General features: G+C 40.0%; 2 protein-coding genes, 1 long non-coding RNA gene and 4 other non-coding genes across 10 annotated transcripts; 1 reads left to right on the top strand and 6 right to left on the bottom strand.

Annotated features, from left to right (window-relative positions):
* Positions 1–847: 847 nt before the first annotated feature.
* LOC119011528 lies at positions 848–2,741 on the top strand. 3 transcript variants are annotated; one of them, XR_005072214.1, is made up of 4 exons: positions 848–1,031; positions 1,166–1,247; positions 1,362–1,423; positions 1,660–1,766. It is a non-coding gene; the product is annotated as an uncharacterized LOC119011528 (long non-coding RNA). The 3 variants fall into 3 exon arrangements; XR_005072213.1 differs by having other exon boundaries at positions 1,014–1,247; positions 1,362–1,450; positions 1,660–2,741; XR_005072212.1 differs by having other exon boundaries at positions 1,014–1,247.
* Positions 2,742–3,969: 1,228 nt separating this feature from the next.
* Positions 3,970–7,727, bottom strand: rps8a (ribosomal protein S8a). Its single transcript, XM_037085276.1, has 6 exons — positions 7,673–7,727; positions 6,628–6,734; positions 6,242–6,341; positions 5,837–6,012; positions 5,145–5,274; positions 3,970–4,125 (listed from the first exon to the last, which is right to left on the bottom strand). The coding sequence occupies exons 1-6, from the start codon at positions 7,674–7,676 to the stop codon at positions 4,016–4,018; spliced, it is 627 nt and encodes a 208-aa protein (XP_036941171.1). The 5' UTR covers positions 7,677–7,727; the 3' UTR covers positions 3,970–4,015.
* LOC119011939 lies at positions 4,450–4,519 on the bottom strand. Its single transcript, XR_005072306.1, has one exon. It is a non-coding gene; the product is annotated as a small nucleolar RNA SNORD38 (small nucleolar RNA).
* Positions 5,376–5,445, bottom strand: LOC119011932. The gene has a single exon (XR_005072298.1). It is a non-coding gene; the product is annotated as a small nucleolar RNA SNORD38 (small nucleolar RNA).
* Positions 6,121–6,190, bottom strand: LOC119011940. The gene has a single exon (XR_005072308.1). It is a non-coding gene; the product is annotated as a small nucleolar RNA SNORD38 (small nucleolar RNA).
* Positions 6,475–6,581, bottom strand: LOC119011941. Its single transcript, XR_005072309.1, has one exon. It is a non-coding gene; the product is annotated as a small nucleolar RNA SNORD46 (small nucleolar RNA).
* A 2,443-nt stretch (positions 7,728–10,170) lies between the features above and the next one.
* Positions 10,171–18,720, bottom strand: hectd3 (HECT domain containing 3). 2 transcript variants are annotated; one of them, XM_037084953.1, is made up of 20 exons: positions 18,648–18,720; positions 17,792–18,252; positions 15,869–16,122; positions 15,651–15,786; positions 15,301–15,422; positions 14,406–14,519; positions 13,918–14,000; positions 13,616–13,781; positions 13,032–13,113; positions 12,714–12,896; positions 12,530–12,582; positions 12,266–12,434; positions 12,063–12,176; positions 11,865–11,954; positions 11,497–11,703; positions 11,241–11,370; positions 10,960–11,034; positions 10,742–10,823; positions 10,563–10,634; positions 10,171–10,394 (listed from the first exon to the last, which is right to left on the bottom strand). In XM_037084953.1, the coding sequence occupies exons 2-20, from the start codon at positions 18,143–18,145 to the stop codon at positions 10,310–10,312; spliced, it is 2,571 nt and encodes an 856-aa protein (XP_036940848.1). In that variant the 5' UTR covers positions 18,146–18,252; positions 18,648–18,720; the 3' UTR covers positions 10,171–10,309. The 2 variants fall into 2 exon arrangements, with proteins under 2 accessions (XP_036940848.1, XP_036940849.1); XM_037084954.1 differs by having other exon boundaries at positions 18,607–18,715.
* Between the last annotated feature and the right edge of the window lie 4 nt (positions 18,721–18,724).

The following is an 18,724-nucleotide window of genomic DNA, read 5'->3' as shown; positions in this document are numbered from 1 at the left end:
AAGAAGAGAAGAAACAAAAGAAGTAGAGAAGAGACAGGACAGGAAGTCACGACCAAAGAGGAGAAGAGGGGAGAAAAAGAGAACAAACCAGAAGAAACACAAGAAGAGATGCTGAGGAACAGATGGGAAATTAACGATTTAAAGAAATGGAATAAACAAGAGAACGTGTGATTGGGAATTAGACTTGGTCAAGAAGAGAAGAGAAGAAACGCAGTGATATGTGAAGAGAGAAGAAAAGAAGAAAGAACAGGGAGCATGAATCTTCTCATGTAAAAGGTAATTATTACATGTTCATATCAGATTTCATGCAGTGTTTAATTATGACTCTGTACGTGATATGTAAACAACCATCATTGTCTTTCATCTGTCTTCTAGAAAGGAAAGGAGAGACTGAAAGGACGGGGAGGGACGGTGGGCAATATCAAGTGTGAACCCCCATACAAAAGGTAAATCAATTTTAAAATATTGTTTCATCAATTGTGTCAAAATGTATAATCAGCTGATCTGGTTGATGATATATTCTACTTTAATTCGCCCTGTCTCTTATTTGTCCTTAAGACAGAGGAGAGGAGGTGGAGGAGGAGAGGAGAGGAGAGGAGAGGAGAGGAGAGGAGAGGAGAGGAGAGGAGAGGAGAGGAGGAGGGAGGGCAACAGCAAGTGTGAACTCTCATTGAAAAGGTAAATCACTTTTTAGATAATTCTGTAATTATGTTATCACAATTCATGTCATAAATCTGATTTGGCCTCTGAAATGTTTCACTGCAACTCTATTTGTCTTTATTTGTCTTTAAGACAGAGGAGAGGAGGGGAGAGGAGGTGGGAGGGCGTTATTAAGTTTGAACATTCATCTGGAAAATGAAAGTATCACTTTTTATCTTAATTTCACACTTCATGTAGTGATTAACAAATAATAAAATAACTTTTTTTTTTTAACTACATCTCCGTCTGTCATCTATTTGTCTTTTAGTGAGAGGAGAGGAGAGGAGAGGAGAGGAGGGAAGGCCAAAGCAAGCGTGAGCTCTCATTCAAAAGTTAAATCCATTTTTAGAACACATTTCTGTAATTATGTTATCATTTAATCAGTCTTGTCATAAGTAAATGAACTGTTGATCTTGTCACTGATATTTTTAATTGTAACTCCTCTTGTCTCTTGTTTGTCTTTAAGAGAGAGGAGACGAGGAGTAGAGGAGGTGAGGAGGAGAGGAGAGGATGCCAGAGGTCAACAGGAAGTCTCTCTGATGCAAATGGTAAATATTCATTTCTTTAATGGGTCTCACAGTTAATTTAATAAAGAAATGATGTGCTGACCTGGTTTCAGATATTTTTAACTCTACTAACTTTATCTTTCCTTTGTCTTCTAGAGGAGAGCAGAGGAAAGGCAGTCGAGAGGAGAAGAGAAGGGACGTAAAACCGCCATATAAAGGTGGAAATCAACTCATTTAATAATATGGTCAGAACTCATCTAGTGTGCAGTCATCCAACTAAGTAACCAAACTTACTCAGTTATGTCATCAAACTGAACCTGCCAGATAAAATGACTGAACCAGATTGCAGAAAGATGAATTCAATAAGTCAGGAACTCAACAATCATCTATGTGTTAAACTTGAGAAAAATCTGTCCTGAAGTGTTTTTTTAAAAAAAAAACTTTTTCTTTACAGCTGGACCAAACTTCAGAAGCTGCCAGAAGGGAAACTCATCTCACCACAATGACTTTTGACACAGTCAAACAGTAAACATGTGTTTCCAATGAAAAGTCAAAACAAGAGGAAATGTTTCAGTTTGGTTTCTGAGGTTTAGGTCTTACCTCATGTTTTTAATGGCTTTGTATGTTGGGGAATCAAAATAGTCTGTGTTTATATTGTGTTGTACTAATGATTGGATATCCTGCCAGCCCCCCCAAAATATTTTTTTCTTAAAGAAAAGCTTTTGGTCCATGAGTAGATAGACTCTTCCTTTGTAATCTAGCAGAAATAAAATAGTCCTACATGAAACTCTTAACAAGGTCTGTGGATTATTCTGAGTATCTGGGTCATGACTTCTGGAAAGAGACGATACTGTTCAACATGGTTTTTCTAAGCTTTGAAGACCACGAGACAAATATCATCTAATTCCAATATATTCAAGAGAAGGCAGACAAAATGATGGCTGAAATCTCCCAAACTCTGCATCTTACATCAAAACTATGAAGATAGATAAATTACTCTACAAATTAGAGGAAACGATGACTTTTTAATTTTGGAGTGAACTGTCCCTTTAATCTCTAGCACAGGAAAGCCAAAGATGCGTTTGTGGAGTGATTCGAGTGCAGGTGTTCTGTCACTAGGCAGTATGAGCCTGAGCACGCTCCTCTCAGCATCAGTGGAGAGAGTGGAGAACATCAAGTTCCTCAGAGTGCAGAATCAGATCTCGCACAACCTGAGCTGGAATAAAAACACCTCAGGGATCACGAAACAGGCCCAGCAGAGCCTGTCTTTGCTGAGGAAGCTGAAACAAGCCTCGCTCCCCATCAGCATCCTCAGGACCTTCTACGGTGGTGTGGTGGAGAGCGTTATTCTCGCACTGTATCTCAACATGGTACTCCAACAGTCACATTAACAGCTTCTTTTCACAAACTGTTAGACTGATGAGCTGCTGATCTGGAGCATGTGCACTGATGCACTTCATGAGCCCTTAGTCACAGTTTTAGTTTTAAATGATTATATTGATATATTGTGTGTTATTAATTGTCTTGTGTTATTGATCCTGGAGAAACATACTCTAATTTTTGTTGTACTACTTTGTTGGTACAACAAAATGACAATAAAGCTTTGACTGATTTTTATAACTGTTCCATTGTTTTGATTATTGTCAAACAGCTGCAGAATAACAAGCCCATCAGGCTCAGCAGTACATTGCATATAGTGCTAATTAGCAAATGTTGCCATGCTAACACGCCAAGTTCTGGTGAAGTCTTAAAATGTGCTTCTTTGGCTTTACAGTGTAGAACTTCAGCAAAAGCACTTTACGTTCCATCACTGATCATGATTATTCTCTATAGTACAGCAAGAATTAATTGATTAGTCAGTTGAGTAACCATGTTCTTACATAATCCTCTCAATGTTTAATGTTATCTGTAGTAGATTAAAAGTAGGTTTTCTACATACAAGGAATTAGCCTCAGTGACTTGGTGGGTCATGCTTAAAGTGATGTCGCTCAGTGAACAAGTTGCATTGTGACTAATGTAGGCACCGGGTTTTTAAAAGCCGTCAACTAGTTTACTGCTGCATTCTGTAGAATGTTGGACTCAGTAATGGGCAGTTAAACAACTATCAACTAACAAATTGAGCAGAATCAGAAATGTTTTTTTTTTAAAGCATTCTTCCACCCAAATATTTCTAATCACCATTTTACAGTAAAATTCAAAATAAAATATTCTAATATAAACTGCTCTTCAAGACTACATTGTACATATATAGACTATCTCTATTGTGTTTGAGATTCTGGATGTTGTCAATGTTTGTACTCAGTTATGTACTTCATCTTCTATTCTTAGAAGAGTCTGTAAATGCGCGATTATCTTTACACAATACTGTTTAAGCATTGCTGGAGTTACACAAAAAATAAAATCAGAATCTCATTGTCAGTAGCTGCTTCACTGCAATTGTCCACAGGATTAAGTTCAATTGGTTTTATACTAGAACTTAACTACCTTTTACTGCAACTTGTAATTTCACCCATGAAAAAAAGCTCTTAATATGACAAGCTTCAGACTTCTACACAAGTCAAATTCAAATATTTCAATATTCTGACAAGCAGGCCAAGTTCTCAGCTCATAAATGACCTTCATCTCAATAACCTTGGATGTTACATTTGACTAGATTGAAAATAGCAAGTGAGGTGACCATTTTAACCTCTGTTAGTAAGATTCAGTTTCTCAATCTTCACAACACCATTAAAATGAGAAAGAATGAAGCAATGACAGCAGGCAGTTGTGGGGGTGTTTGGATTTTATTGACGTATCAAACAGCTGTACATCTATTTGCCTTTCTTGGCCTTGATCTTCCTCAGGTAGAACTCGAGCTCCTTTCCCTCCAGGATGTAGCCGTCTGCCCTGCCGCACTGGCCTGGTCTGGAGGCAATGCAAGCTGTAGGGGGACAAGGAAACAAAATTGGTCAAGAAGCTGGGTAAACTCAACCCAAACATGGTTTGAGTAATAATGTCAAAAATGGTCAAGATCAGCCTTTAGGTGACAGAAATGCTCAAAGAGCTTGTTATGTGCACAGCATCACTCCCTGCTATACAAATGACAATTTAAGCATTCTATTGTAAAAACCTATGTTTAAGCAGAACTGCAAAAAGGTCAAAAGGACAGGTGCTAATTTTTAACTTCCCACACTTCAACCCCAGATTGGGCAACTTTGATAAGCTTAACTGTGAGTTAACCCTGCAGCAGATTTCAGATCAGGTCTTTCTCAGGTGTCTTCATTATCAGCACTTACATTCAGTAGCAGAACTGACAAAGTTTATCATCATAGAAAGACATCAGATCATAGCACTTTATCATAGTTTCCATGAAAAGAATGGCTTTCTATTGTGTTATCTTGCATGAAGAGACCACCCTTGAATATAGACTAATTTAAACAATTTAATGTTGTACAATATCTTGTCTATATGTATATACACAAGTTTATTTATATTCTATTTTTAAAAATTCTATTGTTATTTTTTGTAATGTTCTGTCCATTGGCTGCTGTGGCACACAGATTTCCCTGTTTGTGGGAGATTAGAATACTGATTCTGAAGTAGAAAATTCAGCCTTATAAAGTTGTACTGAACTTTCACCGGGCAAATTATCTCAGGATAAGCCAAATGCCACATACCTAGAAGCATGCATTCATCATGATAATAGAGAGCTGTACTTAAAAGCTAATTACAGATATTCTGAACTCAACCTTGTCTTCCAAATTGGTCAAATGAAATCAATTCACCCATGGAGACAAATTTGTAAAAGCAGATGACATTCATTAGAAGAAAAGAAAACTTTTGCAAAATGTAATGGATGGGTATAGCAAATCACGGATCAAATCTTTCAAAATGTGACGCAATTAAGAACCGACTTCAATGTCTGACAGCTATTAAGATGGAATACACATTTTAACTCACCAAGCAGTTTTCCCTGCTGGAACTGCTCCTCCAAGAGGGTGCTGATCTTAGCTGTCTTTTTACGCTCATCGTACTTCTTCTGGGTCCTCTTTGACCTCTTCTTGTTCAGAACCTCTTCCTCCTCAGGAGTCTACAAAAGAACAGAACTCATTAGATCAACACGACACACCCGAGCAAAGTTCACACTGTTGGACAACAGGGGGTTTAAATGTGTAAAACTGGAACCAGGTCTTTCTCAGGAGTCAACATTTTCAGCACATTCATTCAGTAGCAGAACTGACAAAGTTTATCATCATGGAAAGACGTGAACCAGATCCAACAGCTGCTGTAAAAAGAAAAAGTCTTTCAATTTTGTTTTGACCCTTGTTGCAACTTTGTCCTTATACACAGTTGGCAACCCTTACAAGAGGCCTTTCCCACAATGCGTAGAGAAGTAAAAACTAAAAGTTGGACTTTCTAGACAGAAAGATGTTGTTAATACCAATTAGATTGTTTATGACATTTTGACTGTAATGCTTTACTGATCACACCATTTAGGCGATGACATGGGAAATGTCCAGTTATTTAAATCTTAGCATTTCAACCCAGTTGCCATTATGGCAGCACCTTAGTCTATTGAAGAATATAACAGTGTTCCACAGGGGTATTCTTCACAATAAGGTAGAGGAGACACTTGTATTTTCACCACATACCAGTTTGGCTCCCTTCTTGCGTCCCAGAGGAGTGGCGTAGTGAGCCTCATACCACTGCCTGTAAGGAAGGCTGTCGACAAGCACAATGCAGTTCTTCACCAGGGTCTTGGTTCTAACCAGCTCGTTGTTGGAGGCATTGTAGACCACGTCGATGATCCTGGTCTTCCGTGTGCAGCCTGTGTACACAAGAAAAATTCAGGTGCCATTAGCAAAGGAAAATTTAATTGTGAACTACTAATATTGTTTTATTAAATCTTTAACACATGTCAGTTGAGGAAACAATCTTTCTCAGATGTCTCTATTATCAGCACTCACATTCAGTAGCAGAACTGACAAAGTTTATCATCATGGAAAGAAGTATGCAACACCTATTTGAAATCAAAGTGTAATTTTGAATAAACTTACATTCAGAGCCCCATGAGAAGTTGCCAACGTCGAGCCTCAGAGCACGGTACTTCTTGTTCCCACCACGGACCCTCACTGTGTGGATACGACGAGGTCCAATCTTGGGAAATAAGACATTTCATTTTAGCTTTGATACAATCGGCATGAACAAGATTCAGGTTAATCGTGTGTAAAGGTTGTGTTCTTGCTTGAATTGATGGCTTGTGAAAAAACACACTATTAGCAAGTTTTAAAGCGTGTCAGTGTAACTATGACAAGTCCTATCATGGGTAAGCCCAGAGCTTTGAACCAAGACGGCCCAAAAAGACCTACCTAAGGTCATGTTTTCATCACCCACGCTACAGCACATTGAGTCCAGTTATAATTTAGCTGCAGGCTTTATTTACCTTTGTGTTTGCAGGAGGGCGACCGAGCTCATACTTCCTTTTCTTGTGGTAGGGCTTGCGTTTGCCGCCAGTCTTGCGGCGTTTATGCCAGTTGTCCCTTGAGATACCTGAATAAATGGAAAAGCAGTAAAAACCACAAGTTAGATTTCTGAAAAACTCACAAGAGTTACCAAAGTGAGTGTCTGTGCTTGAATGATCAGTTCTCCAAGGTAAGTTTCCACAATTTAATTTGGATTCCGCTTAAGAGTTTCATCATGTCACTCAAGCATCTATAAGCCCCTTCATGGGCAATCAGTCCACACATTGCTTGACTTTTTGAATCAAATGTTTAAACTAGATTAAGAACGCAACCTCATTCAGATGACTGCCCAACACAACTGGATAAGTGTTTAGGTGATGCACGTAAGCTCATGGCATTGCTGTAAATTAGTTTAAGTTCCTTCAATCACAACGTGGCCTTGTGGAAGCACCATGCATCTCCAATGTCTAGCGTACACCCGTGTAAACTTATTTACAGAAATTTCTTTAAAAAATAAGACAAATCCAAGTCAGTGCGCCCAGCTACCCTGTAAAACCCTGTAATCACTACTCACGGTATTCTACATTGTGCTTCCGTACAGAAGCATGACACGTTCGAGACCATCCTAGCTAATGCTAGCATCCTCTCCCCATTAGATTAAGACTAACCCCGCTGTACGTAACACTCAGTTTAACTCCTGACAAGGAAACATGCTCAATACACAATGCTGAAACCCAATAAAATATTATAAATCCTCCAGGGCAGCTACGTGGCCCGTTCGAGCATACTTTAACATCTGCAGCTAGCTACATGGCCAATGAGAGCAGCCATCTTGGGGCATATCAGACACCCACTGCTATATTTTTCAATAAAATACATTAGTCTGACATTAGTTCCTTAAGTTAAAGCCAATTCTATGCAAATAACATTTAGCTATAATATGGCAAACCATTATAGGTATATTCCTTCGTTAAAACACCAGATGGACAAGGATTCTCCCTCCGACCCGTGCATGAAAACACGTACCCATTCTCAGGCGCCGGCTAGAAAGAGGAATCGCAAAGGCTCATGGGGAGGTTTGAAGCCGCGTGTTCTCGCGAGAATTCACTCAGCAGCGAACGGTATTTCCCATGAAAGTACTGTTGGGTGTGTTTTCTCCGGGTGAGGTTTTGGGTCATCGCTGTCTTTCTACGCCCGGAATTCTTTAATCATATTATTATTATATCTTCCGGGTCCATAATTCTTTCCACATTTGTTTGACATATTCACTCCATTCAAACACCAATATATTAATCTCAATTGGGAATTGACCAAGTCAATTTTTCTCATTGGTATCATCCATAATTTCAGAGATATTTGACGTTTTCAATGTGATAATACCATTTTAATCAGGACATCAAATCAAGAAATGGTACTTTGAATCATACTGTCAGGTAAAAGGCACATTCCACTATCAAATTGGTTTCTAGTGCAGCAACAAAACAATGTATCACTTTTATATGAATGAAAACAAATCTAATTTGTTATGCCAGTACAGAAAAACAAATATTCAGACAATTAAATTCTAAAAATATGGCAAATTAAAACCCTAACCCTAACCCTGTACAACAAAAAATGTAATAGAAATGGAAAGATAGACAAAGTAGAATAACAGCAACAAAAGTTTTTTGGGGTTTGCTAAACAACTGCAGTAAATTTTAAATGTTTAAATTATCCTATACTTGTAGCCAATTTCTGAATTATGAGTTTCAACTTTTCAAATGTAATCAAATAAGTTTTTAAATACTGTCAAAAATATAAAAAGAGGGGAGTCTTTTAAAGCCATGTCATTTTGTGGATAGCATTATTTGCTAAGATATTAAGTAAGTTAACTGTGCACATTTCATTTGACCAGAAGACCAGAAGAGTTTGTTGATAAGTAGCCTCACATCTCAATATTTGCTAGTACTTTTCAAAAATACCTTTTCATGCAAACTTTTCCCCCTCACAATCACAAAAAGTACAAGTGTTGTTTACAGGTGGGAATACACTACAGATAGATTTCAGAATAGAAACTCTCCCTCTTACATCTCTACCCAGGAGTCACATAGCAGATTTGTTTTGTTCCTACAGCCACAGTAATGACTCAAAAAATAAATCATAATGGTTTACAACACTCATTACATCACCACGATTGGACATCTTAAGTGTCGCCCTTTTCTTGTCTCTTTCAGTGGTGTTCTTCGGGATTGTTTGTTGATCAGTAAGTAAGTATAAGAAGTAGAAGTTCAACAGAGCAGTTATTCACATGTATTTTTCAAGTATCAATATGATTCACATGAAAACTGATTGGTACCACAGCAACCGTGGCTGCCTTGTTTTCAGTTGTAGTGAAAGGGAGAAAGTGGAGAAATCAACAGGCATCCGTAACAACTTCTCATTAAAGAGTAGACTTCACTGTCTGGTGCTTGTTTTATCAGGTTGTGAGCCGTGTAGCCATGAGCTGCAGAAGTACACGGCGTGAGTTGGGGATGTAGTGGTGTTGACTGTTAAATCTGTTACCTGGTTACTATCACTGTGGCAACTGAGATCAACTGGGCCAACACAGAGAAAGAGACAGATTTATAAGTGAGTCTGTTTAATACACACACACACACACACACAAATGGAGTCAAATATTCTCGTGTAAGCACGCACACACACACACACACACAGCCCTTCTTAAGCGCGCACTCAAATGCACACAAACACACAGTGTATTTCCCAACATTTTAATTATATTTAACTATTATATTTTCATACAATCAAGCCAGGAATTCCATCTGAAATTTGAAAAGTTCCAAATCATTGACACATCGAGATTCACTGAATTTTTCAGTCTGATTCAGAGTGTTTGATTCATTCTCACAGAAACATCTCTTCATACTCCATCAGCTACTTTTTCAACACAGTTTTAAGTCAGCATTGCAGTTTTGCTCAAAGCTTACATTCAATTTTCAATGCTTCATTCTCACCCAACTATTAGGAAGCTTAATTCTTTTCAGACGTGACTTCAAATAAATTAAAGACAATTCAGTTTTGCCTTAGCTTTTCAACAAACCCTAAATTATTTCACAGTTTTGAGTCTTTAGATATTTTACTGAACCCTTTACTTATTATCTTTTTAAAAATATATATATATATATTCCTTCTATCTATCTTCCTCCCTTCAGAATAAGACAATATAAATACATTTTAAAAATGTCGACAGATGTTCTTTTTTTATGATAATGTTAATACACTTTCTGCAGGCAAATGATTAATGATAAATAACCTTACAAAGAGAGCACAAGCATTCTGAATGCAGTGATTTCACATTCATGAACTTTTCTGATATGCCGCTTTCAACTTTATTTGTAGAACACTGCTCATAATGACACTTTTCCAACAGTCAGACATCTTCTTATAACCTCCCACTGAAATGGACAAGCCTGCCACAACCCATTTAAAACAAATTTAAACACGTGTATTAATTTAATGTTTCATTGAAAAAAAAAACAGCAAAGTTTCCATGTTTCCATATAGTTCTTTATTATATACAGCTAGGATTAATTGGCAGTTGTGATATATGATATTGTGATAAACTTGGCAAAGTTTCTCCATTCCACAGTGGTTTGTAAAGTTTGTTCAGTGAGCAGCAAAGGATCATTCTTCCCAGGGGCTCATGTCTGTGTCAATGGCCACACAGTTGTACGCAGCGTAACGCAGCTTCTCCTCACAAACTTTAGCGCTGCAGGACCGAACAAATGAGGAGAGGAAAGGACATGATGCAACAAATGTGATAAAAACAGTTTTTTCCAAATGTTATCTGCTTTATAAGATCTCAGAGTACATGTGAGAACTAATTAGTATATAGTAAAAGATTGTCTACATACACAAACATGAAACTTTAGTTTACCTTGGGTAGTTGGGTAAATAAAGAGTACTGGAACACGTGGAGGACTGAGGAAGCGCATCCGTTGTTTCAGAGCTAAAATTAGGAAACAAACAACATTTCAAAGTAGAGAATGAATGATTAGCTATCGTGCTATTCATTTTTCTGTGATCGCTTTTATTTAACAATGCACTTGTACTGACCCTTGTTTGTCAGGGAAGACGTAGATGGGCGCAGGAAGACGACTTCTCCCAGTTACAAACCTCAGAAATCTGCTGCGATCCTCTGAAAACAAAATTCAATATTACCCAGTCAGTCAGTCACTGCCATTAATATCAGTTCACAGTCCTGATCTCATCTCTATTACAGAGGTGTTCTGTACACTTTCAGCACAACAAATACACCTCAACAGTGAACTGACCATTGGTAAAGTTCGTCAGTGCTTCCCATAAGTATTGCACTCTAACGTCACTTTGTTCCAGGTCCTCATAGTGTGCTGGTAGGGAGACAGAAACAACATTGATGCATTAAGATAAAATGATGTAGAGCCCGTTACTAGTGTTTAATTGAAGAAAATCTACAATCAAGCACCTACAGGTCTTTGCCTCTGACATATCTCCAAACAAACATAGGGGCATCTATTCAATCAATAAAGAAAACGTGCGTTTATAGTCGAAGGTAAATTCTTGGCTGCACACTCACTGAGTCGTTTCAGGGCTTCCACAGTGATCTCAGGGTCTCCACACACTTTCTTTTCCACTTCCTGCCAGGTGAGCAGGTCCAGCACTGCTTGAGGGACCACCTTCAACATCCCCGCCTGCAAGGCTGCAATCTGTAACACACGTGCAGTTCATCAGGTGCTTTGTCCAGCAGCTCCATACGCACCATAATTACTGGATGAGTTAGTACTGAAAAATAAAGGCAAGAAACCAAGGTGTGATAAAAACTGAAATCCCACCTGCTGCTTGCTCTCCTCCAGCCGAGCCTTCTGCACCAGGCGGATGAACTCACTGCGGTCCTCGTAACGCACGGCCACGTTACTGCCACCTGGGATGAGATCCATCATCTGGCCGTCGCTCAGCAGGGTGGTGTACACCAGCTCCTCACCAAACCTGAACTCAAACGTCTCCCGGTCCATGTTCTCTATGGCTTCCAACAGGTTTACCTGAGCACAAATCCAATTTAAGTTCAGGCAATGACAAGAATAAGACATTTTAAATGCAGAAGAACCTATAACACTGATAGAAAAGAAGAAAGGCAGAAAAAACAAAAGAAAAAGCATAATAGGTCTTGTTAAAGCAGTTGTAATTGTTTCAATGTCCTCACCAGCACAGAGTCAACAGCAGGGAAATCTTTACTCCAGCTGACAGCCTCCCCAGTCAGCTGCTTCCATACCAGCCCGGGCAGAGCCAAGACCTGCAGGATCACACAGAAGAAGCCAGAAAATCAGGTCCATCAACTCCATCTACTCCGTCTTACTTTATAGCGAAGTTACTGACTAGGTGTATTGTGAGCATCACTCACCAAGAAGTCTTTTCCTCTGAGAGCAGCTCCCATGAGCTGACCGATCCACTCATATTTCTGGAACTCTTTACAGGACGGGTTAGGGACGTAGTAATCTCTGGCCTCTAGGGACCCCTGAGAGGTGAACAAAAGTCAGGTGAAGAAAAAGCCACAACCTCTGAAAACACTGAAGTGCAACTGAATCTCAACCACGTGGTGATTACCTGGTTGGACGTACGGGTGAAGAACGGTAGAGGCATGGGACACTCAGCTGAGCTGGGGCAAAGCTCCTCAGACATGTCAGCCAGGCTGTCCCGAAATCCACCTCCCTGATCAATGATTCCTTCTGCGATGAACTTACATTCCCACCACTGGTCATACCGAGCAGGCCATCTAAAAAATATATTATAGCACCCTTGAGTTACTGTAAAATTCATGCAAGAAATATTAGACACATGAGTCTGAGATGCAAGCCTACAAAAGCTCACCTGTAATCCAAAGTTTTCTCAAATTTATCAGATGGCTTCAGACCTTCATACACCTGCAAGGAGACAAATAAAAAGCATAAGACAACAGTAACCGCAAACAAAAGTCATCACAGAGTCTGGCAGATGTTAAACTGACACGTCTAGTCTGAGGAAGGGACGTCACCATAATTTAAGTGTTTTATACCTGATTGAGCACAGCGTTCTTGCAGGTGGGGTCCAGAGAGGGGTTGTCTCTGTGCTCCATGGCCAGACGTCTGTTGATGTAGAGTCGGGGCATGAAGTTTGGCTTACTGGTTTCTGAGTCCTTCAGGCACTGTGTGATGAGGGCTGAGCGACGTTTGGACAGCAGCAGGAACTGCTTTATGCTCTAGTGAGTGCAGAAGAACACGTAAGTAAATAAAAAGACTGTTGATGGGATTTTCACTATTTTTTTTTTTTAGATTGTGTTTCAATTGTTACTCTGTACCAGTATCATATATTCAAAAGTTTCACTGTGACTCACTTTGATCTGGTTGAAGGTACCCAGACTGTAGTCCCAGGCTGGGATCAAGTGTGGTAGAACACTGTCCAGGAGACTTATGAACCTGCAGAGAGCAAAACAGAAGAAATTTACCTCCACAAACACAATATTTAAAAGTTTAAATACAATAAAGACAATTAGAGAATTGGTTTAAATGACTGCTTGAGATGGTTCCCTCTTGATTCCTTCTTGGATCCCTCTTTGTTTCCTCTTGGTTCCCTCCTGCTTCCCTCCTGTTTCCCACCTGGTTTCCTCCTGATTTCCTCTCGTCTCCCTATCGGTTCCCTACCATTCACCTCTCAATTTCCCACTGGTTCCCTTCTACTTCCCTCCTTTTTCCTGCCTAATTCCCCCCTGTTTCACCCCTAGTTCCCTCTTATGTCCCTCCCAGTTTTCTCCTTGTTCCCCCTAGTTCCCTCTAGACTGCCTGCAGGAAGGCCATGTGTTTATGTTCATGGCGGGGACACATTTTTCTTACAAGAAACACAGAGTTGGTGCCAAAAATGTAAGTCCACAATGATTCTCACAGCTTAAAGAACCCTGGCAGTAGACGAATATTGATCTACCTCTGGATGACGAGCGCTCTGCGGTACAGGACGTCAGATGTGTTGCCCTGCAGACGAGGGTAGCGCACAAGGTTAGAGGACTGGAAAACATCAGCATTCAGTCCCAAGTCTCTTTCGCACGACGACTTGATCTTCAAGCCTCGGATCCGGACGTCTATCCCCTCATCTATGAAATCAAAAGGAGAGAAAAAATACATAGTTAAGCTTCATGACATCAATATAGAAGCTTTTTAGCCAAATCAAATGTATTGGCATGTTTCAATAGTTCAAAATAAATAGAGAAACATGCTTACAAGCCTTACCTCTACATTCCTCAATCCTAATCTCAATTACAGGCAGGTGAGACGTCATATCTTCCAGCACACATACCTCTCCAATCAGGTTGCTGGCGGCAAAAAAGGGCAGAAATGTGTAAATTCTTGGTCAACTTCCTACAGATGAAAAGGCTCAATACAGCAAGCAGATAGGCTTCATAAAAGACATTACACTTTTATTTGTCTACTTCTATCAAGAGAAAATACATTCTGATTCTTTAGCAGAGCATTATATCATTAACTGAGCATTGATTATTTTCACCTAGACCTGCTTTATAATCCCCAATGATCCTCATTTTTTTCAAGACATGGGACCTTTATGTACTGAAAAAAGCATGGTCTCTTAATTCAAAATTAGAGGTATAAGGTATAAGTCTTCCCCTCTAAAGCTTGTGTACTATAATCTGAAGCATATCCGTCACACTTAGGGTATTTGGTGAATTATGTTGAAAAAATTCTCTCTAAAAAATGCTCACTCGTCTATAGTGACATCACTCAGCTTCTTCAGGTTATCGCCCTCTCCTCCATAAACTGTGACTCGCTTGGGCATGTAGTTGTCATCTGTAGAGTCCACCGTCAAAATCAGCTTACTGAGGAGCAAAGAGGCTTTTCATCATATAGAATACAGACATGTCCGAGATTTATCAGCAAGATAAAAGATCAAATGAGGAACATGACGTTGAAGCAAACATGACATGTATCATGGCTTACTGCATGTATTCTTTATTACAATGAAGATTGTTGAAAAGACAATTTGAGTGTTGTTGTTTTTTTTTTTAAACCTGGGCCTTATGTTTACATATTTCTACATGTAAATGACTATTAAGCACAAAAGGTTTAATCTAGTAGAACGCCTCTGCCAGTATCTGCATCCGCAGAGCTGCAATATTATCCATGAGGGCAACTTTGACCACCAAAGTATGTTCACTTAGTGCTCGTCTTTGCCCCTTGACAGCTTGAGACTGTTATCTGTCTGACAACATTATAGAAGGGATTACTATCGAAACACATTTTTTGTTGAAGAGTAAATTCCTTTTTGTTTAACCAGAAACAGCTGTTTTATCATTCGCAACTCTATTTAGAAAACCTGTAATTTCATCATCATCAAAACTTGATAGAAACTAAATAAAACTCACCAAATCCTTTCCATTATGTTGTCAGACATTCCGAAAAACAATCCAGAAGAAGAACTTTCAGCAGACATACTTTGACAGTCAAACTTGTCCACAAGGATCGCGTTGCAGCAGCTGGTTGAGGTGATTTGCTGCATCGATAGGGCCCAGGTTTAAAAACACTGTAATTCCCCTTTAACACCTTGAAGCTGTGATTATTATTTTGTTTTTTTCTGAACTGTGTTGCTCAGATCCTTACTTCACCACAGTGCCCCTCTTCATGTGCAGGCGTATCCAGTGTTGTCCCTGCATGCCGTCGCTCTCCCAGTAAGTTTCAGTGTCGCCGTCTGTCAGACAGCTCACCCCTCCACTGGGATCATCCTGTAATGAAATGTCAGAAGTGATTTGACATAGGACATACCACTCAATGTAAAATCAACAAAACGTACTATCTCTGTCAAATTCTGTCAAAACGACAAAGGTTATTATTCAAATAACTATTTTTGACTGCAAAATGTCTCAACTGCAGACTTTAAATCAGACTCAAACTCCTAAATCCCTGCTTTTGTGGCAGGGCAGACTGCTCTAGACTGAGTGCATGTGACTCACCGAATATGAAGAAACATCGATGCTGGTCACGCACTGTTTCACACTGCCCAGGTTCTCATCCTCTTTCCCTATGTGGTCATAGAAGTAGTGCACCAGGTCCTCATCACATTCATAGGTCCATGTGGGAGGAACATACCTAGAGGAGTTAAACAACAGCTTCAATTGATGTTCTGCTGCTATCTTGAACCTCTAGTTTGACTTAACACAAACAGACTCACCTTAGCTTCTGGACGGCAGCGTCGTCCCTCTCAGCAATTTTGGGTTTGGAGCCGATGTAAAGCGCATTCTCCACATTCACCACCTGCTCCCACCTGTTGCAGGGCTTGTGGTCGTAGCCGAAGAGCTGCTCTTGTCTGTTGGCGGTCTCAGGCGACTCCACCGGGACCAGCCTGTCACCTCCCTCTGTGTGTTTACACACCAGGATCCAGCCTTCCTCCAGCTCCATGCCTGGACGGTGCTCCTCCATCTGCTCCTGGATACAGACATGGATCATTGAATCAACATGTGTAACTGTAGAGCACATTTAAAAACACACATAAAAAGTGACCCCAGCATAAGAAGGCCTCAAGACACCACACGAAGGTTTGGCGACCCCTAGTTTGGATTGTGAACCAATGCGTGAAGGCATTAAAAATGACATGAGAAGTTGTGGAGTTGTGTGTAACTTGACAGGAGGAACAACAGGTCATCAATTCATTTGAGGGCTGGTGGTCTGATTTCTGGCTTCACTTGTAAATATGTTGAAGTATACTGGAGGAAGACTTTATTATTTCAGATATCATTATAAGGTGAGTCTGACTTCACCATGCTTATTGGCTTTCGCCTACATTTGATTTGCTGTATTATGGAACTGATTTAAATGAAACCTACTGACACTGGAAGTTTGCTTTAATGTGGACTGTAGAGCAAGATTAACAACTTAAGTTGCATTTCTTCATGCTCATAACTGTCGCATTATCAACTTGCTCCTGCACTTTTATTTTATTATCAAGAGTTCACAGTACATCCAACCAACCCAGTTAGTGTCTGTAACAATATGTCTTTTGGAAGGTTGCCACTTAACCTCTCCCATATAACTTTGGACTGTGGAGAGAACGTGCGAAGCCACCACTACAGACAAATGCTCGTCAGTTGTGGATTCAAACCCAGAACCTTCTTGCTGTGACATGAACTGTACTATTTAAAATAAATTCCACAACATTTTCTACAATTTGGAAATAGCTTGCCAAAGCATGTCTGTCCTTTCTGTCTATTTAAATAAAATGGAAACCCCAGTCTTTGGACAAGATAATTTAGATATCGTGATGTAAACTTGATGTGAAGACAATTATGAAGGTAAGTGTGTCTCAGGGCTGCAACTAACAATTATTTTCATTGTTTATTAATCAGTTAGTTGTTTGTTCCAGATAAACTGTAAGAAAAGGGAGAAAAATGTCAATCAGTATTTACCAAAACCCAAGATGACATCCTCAGATGTCTTGCTTTGTCCAAAACCAGAAGACATGCACATTTAATAAAAGAACTTTGAGTTCTGTTTCTCAAAAAACTGATTAATCCCTTATCATAATGGTTGGTGATTAATTTAACAGTTGACAACTAATCAGCATCCAAGAATAAATTATTTTGATGTAGTGCAATTAGTAGATTTTTTATTGCCACTAAGGCAGTATATGAATTGTGGCCCATGATTTGGGCCAGTTCTGGTTTATTCTGTTCTCAGATGACATGGGGCCATGGTGTGGTCTGCTTGTGGCTCACATCTGGCAAACAGGAGTGGACCCCCAATGTGCCAGTGTGCCATCATTCCATGCTGTACATGTGCCAGGTGAACGTATCTGATGTGGGTTAGATCTGGGCCACAGCAATTTTGCTGTCTTGGGTAAAACCGTAAAATGAATTGCATCTGTTACACATCTTTGTCACTTTGTGTTTGATAACGACATTATTTGAGGGAGCGCTGCAAAAATATGTGTGTTTATCAACCGATATTGATATCGGAATCTGTTACTTCACTAATATCAGTGTTGGTCCCAAAAATCAGGTATCACCCGGGGTCTAGTTTGAGGAGTGTGCTCATCATCATTGTTCACAGTAGACCTCCTTTATTGCTAACGTGTCTTTGGAGAGAGACAGGAGCTTACCTTAATGATTTTGACCCAAAGGCCCTGGCTGTTGCGGTATTCTTCCCCTGTTGTCCGGATGCATGTCCCTTTCTTTGGTTCAATGTTGTACTTGCATAATTTCTTTATATGGGGGGTTTGGTGTGGATTCTCAAAGACGGAGACGAGCGTTTTTCCGACGGTGGAGCCTCCTGCTGATGGTCCGGAGGAGGCTGAGGAGGTGGACGACGAATCCTTACAGATTTTGTAGCACACCTCTCTGGGGACGTAACACAGGCACTCCGGCACCGGCTCGCTCCTCTTAAAACACTCGATACACTTGTTCAAGAAGCGGATCCTGCCGAGCAGCAGGTGAGGGTTGTCGCCCAGAGCCATGGTGGTGATGGAGGTGACAGTCAGCAGCTCAGCAGCAGGGGGGCGTCAGCTGACATTACACCACTGTCTCCTGCCTTTGTTTTCTGCCTGGTGCAGAGGGGATGCTCCTGTCAAACAAACCAAACAAAACCGAATATTCGTGAATAACAGAGGCTCCAATGAACAGCAGCCAAATCCAATGGGTTGGTGTAATTTCCAGCTTTTTTTAATTGGGAGTGTAAGGGTACGGTGTGGAAAAGGTCAACAAATCCGACCAAAGTTCGCTGACAGTGAGAAAACGATCAACTCCTTCCTTAATCCATTACAGTGAGTAAGCTAACATTAGCAGCTAGCTAGGTTTTAGGTAAATAAGCGTAACCTGCGGCGTTTACGATAGCTCATATCTTATTCAGAAAGTGTACAGAGAAATGTATCACAGGCTACAAGTCAGAGTTATGTCTAAAACGTTCTTTTTTATGTACCTTTACCGCCAACAAGTATTTAAAATGTGAAACTCATCTACCGTTGAGGGTTTCTTGGACTTCTGACAACGCGGAAGCGCAGAAGATGCCTTTTGACCCTCTCGCACTTCCGTCATTT

This window comes from Acanthopagrus latus, chromosome 21, assembly GCF_904848185.1.
Source record: "Acanthopagrus latus isolate v.2019 chromosome 21, fAcaLat1.1, whole genome shotgun sequence".
NCBI classification, from domain to species: Eukaryota; Metazoa; Chordata; class Actinopteri; order Spariformes; family Sparidae; genus Acanthopagrus; species Acanthopagrus latus.
The sequence above is the reverse complement of the archived record's forward strand: the minus strand, read 5'-3'. Positions and strand labels throughout refer to the sequence as shown.

Excerpts from the sequence above, each read along its gene's own strand:
- rps8a (XM_037085276.1), bottom strand. Across the intron at positions 6,342-6,627 it reads GCCCTCCTGCAAACACAAAG|ATTGGACCTCGTCGTATCCA; the intron begins GTAAATAAAGCC and ends TTATTTCCCAAG. Across the intron at positions 6,013-6,241 it reads CTTCTCATGGGGCTCTGAAT|GCTGCACACGGAAGACCAGG; the intron begins GTAAGTTTATTC and ends TTGTGTACACAG.
- hectd3 (XM_037084953.1), bottom strand. The coding sequence starts at position 18,145 with ATGGCTCTGGGCGACAACCCTCACCTGCTGCTCGGCAGGATCCGCTTC. Across the intron at positions 12,177-12,265 it reads TCACCCGTACGTCCAACCAG|GGGTCCCTAGAGGCCAGAGA; the intron begins GTAATCACCACG and ends TTCACCTCTCAG. Across the intron at positions 11,955-12,062 it reads TCAGAGGAAAAGACTTCTTG|GTCTTGGCTCTGCCCGGGCT; the intron begins GTGAGTGATGCT and ends GTGATCCTGCAG.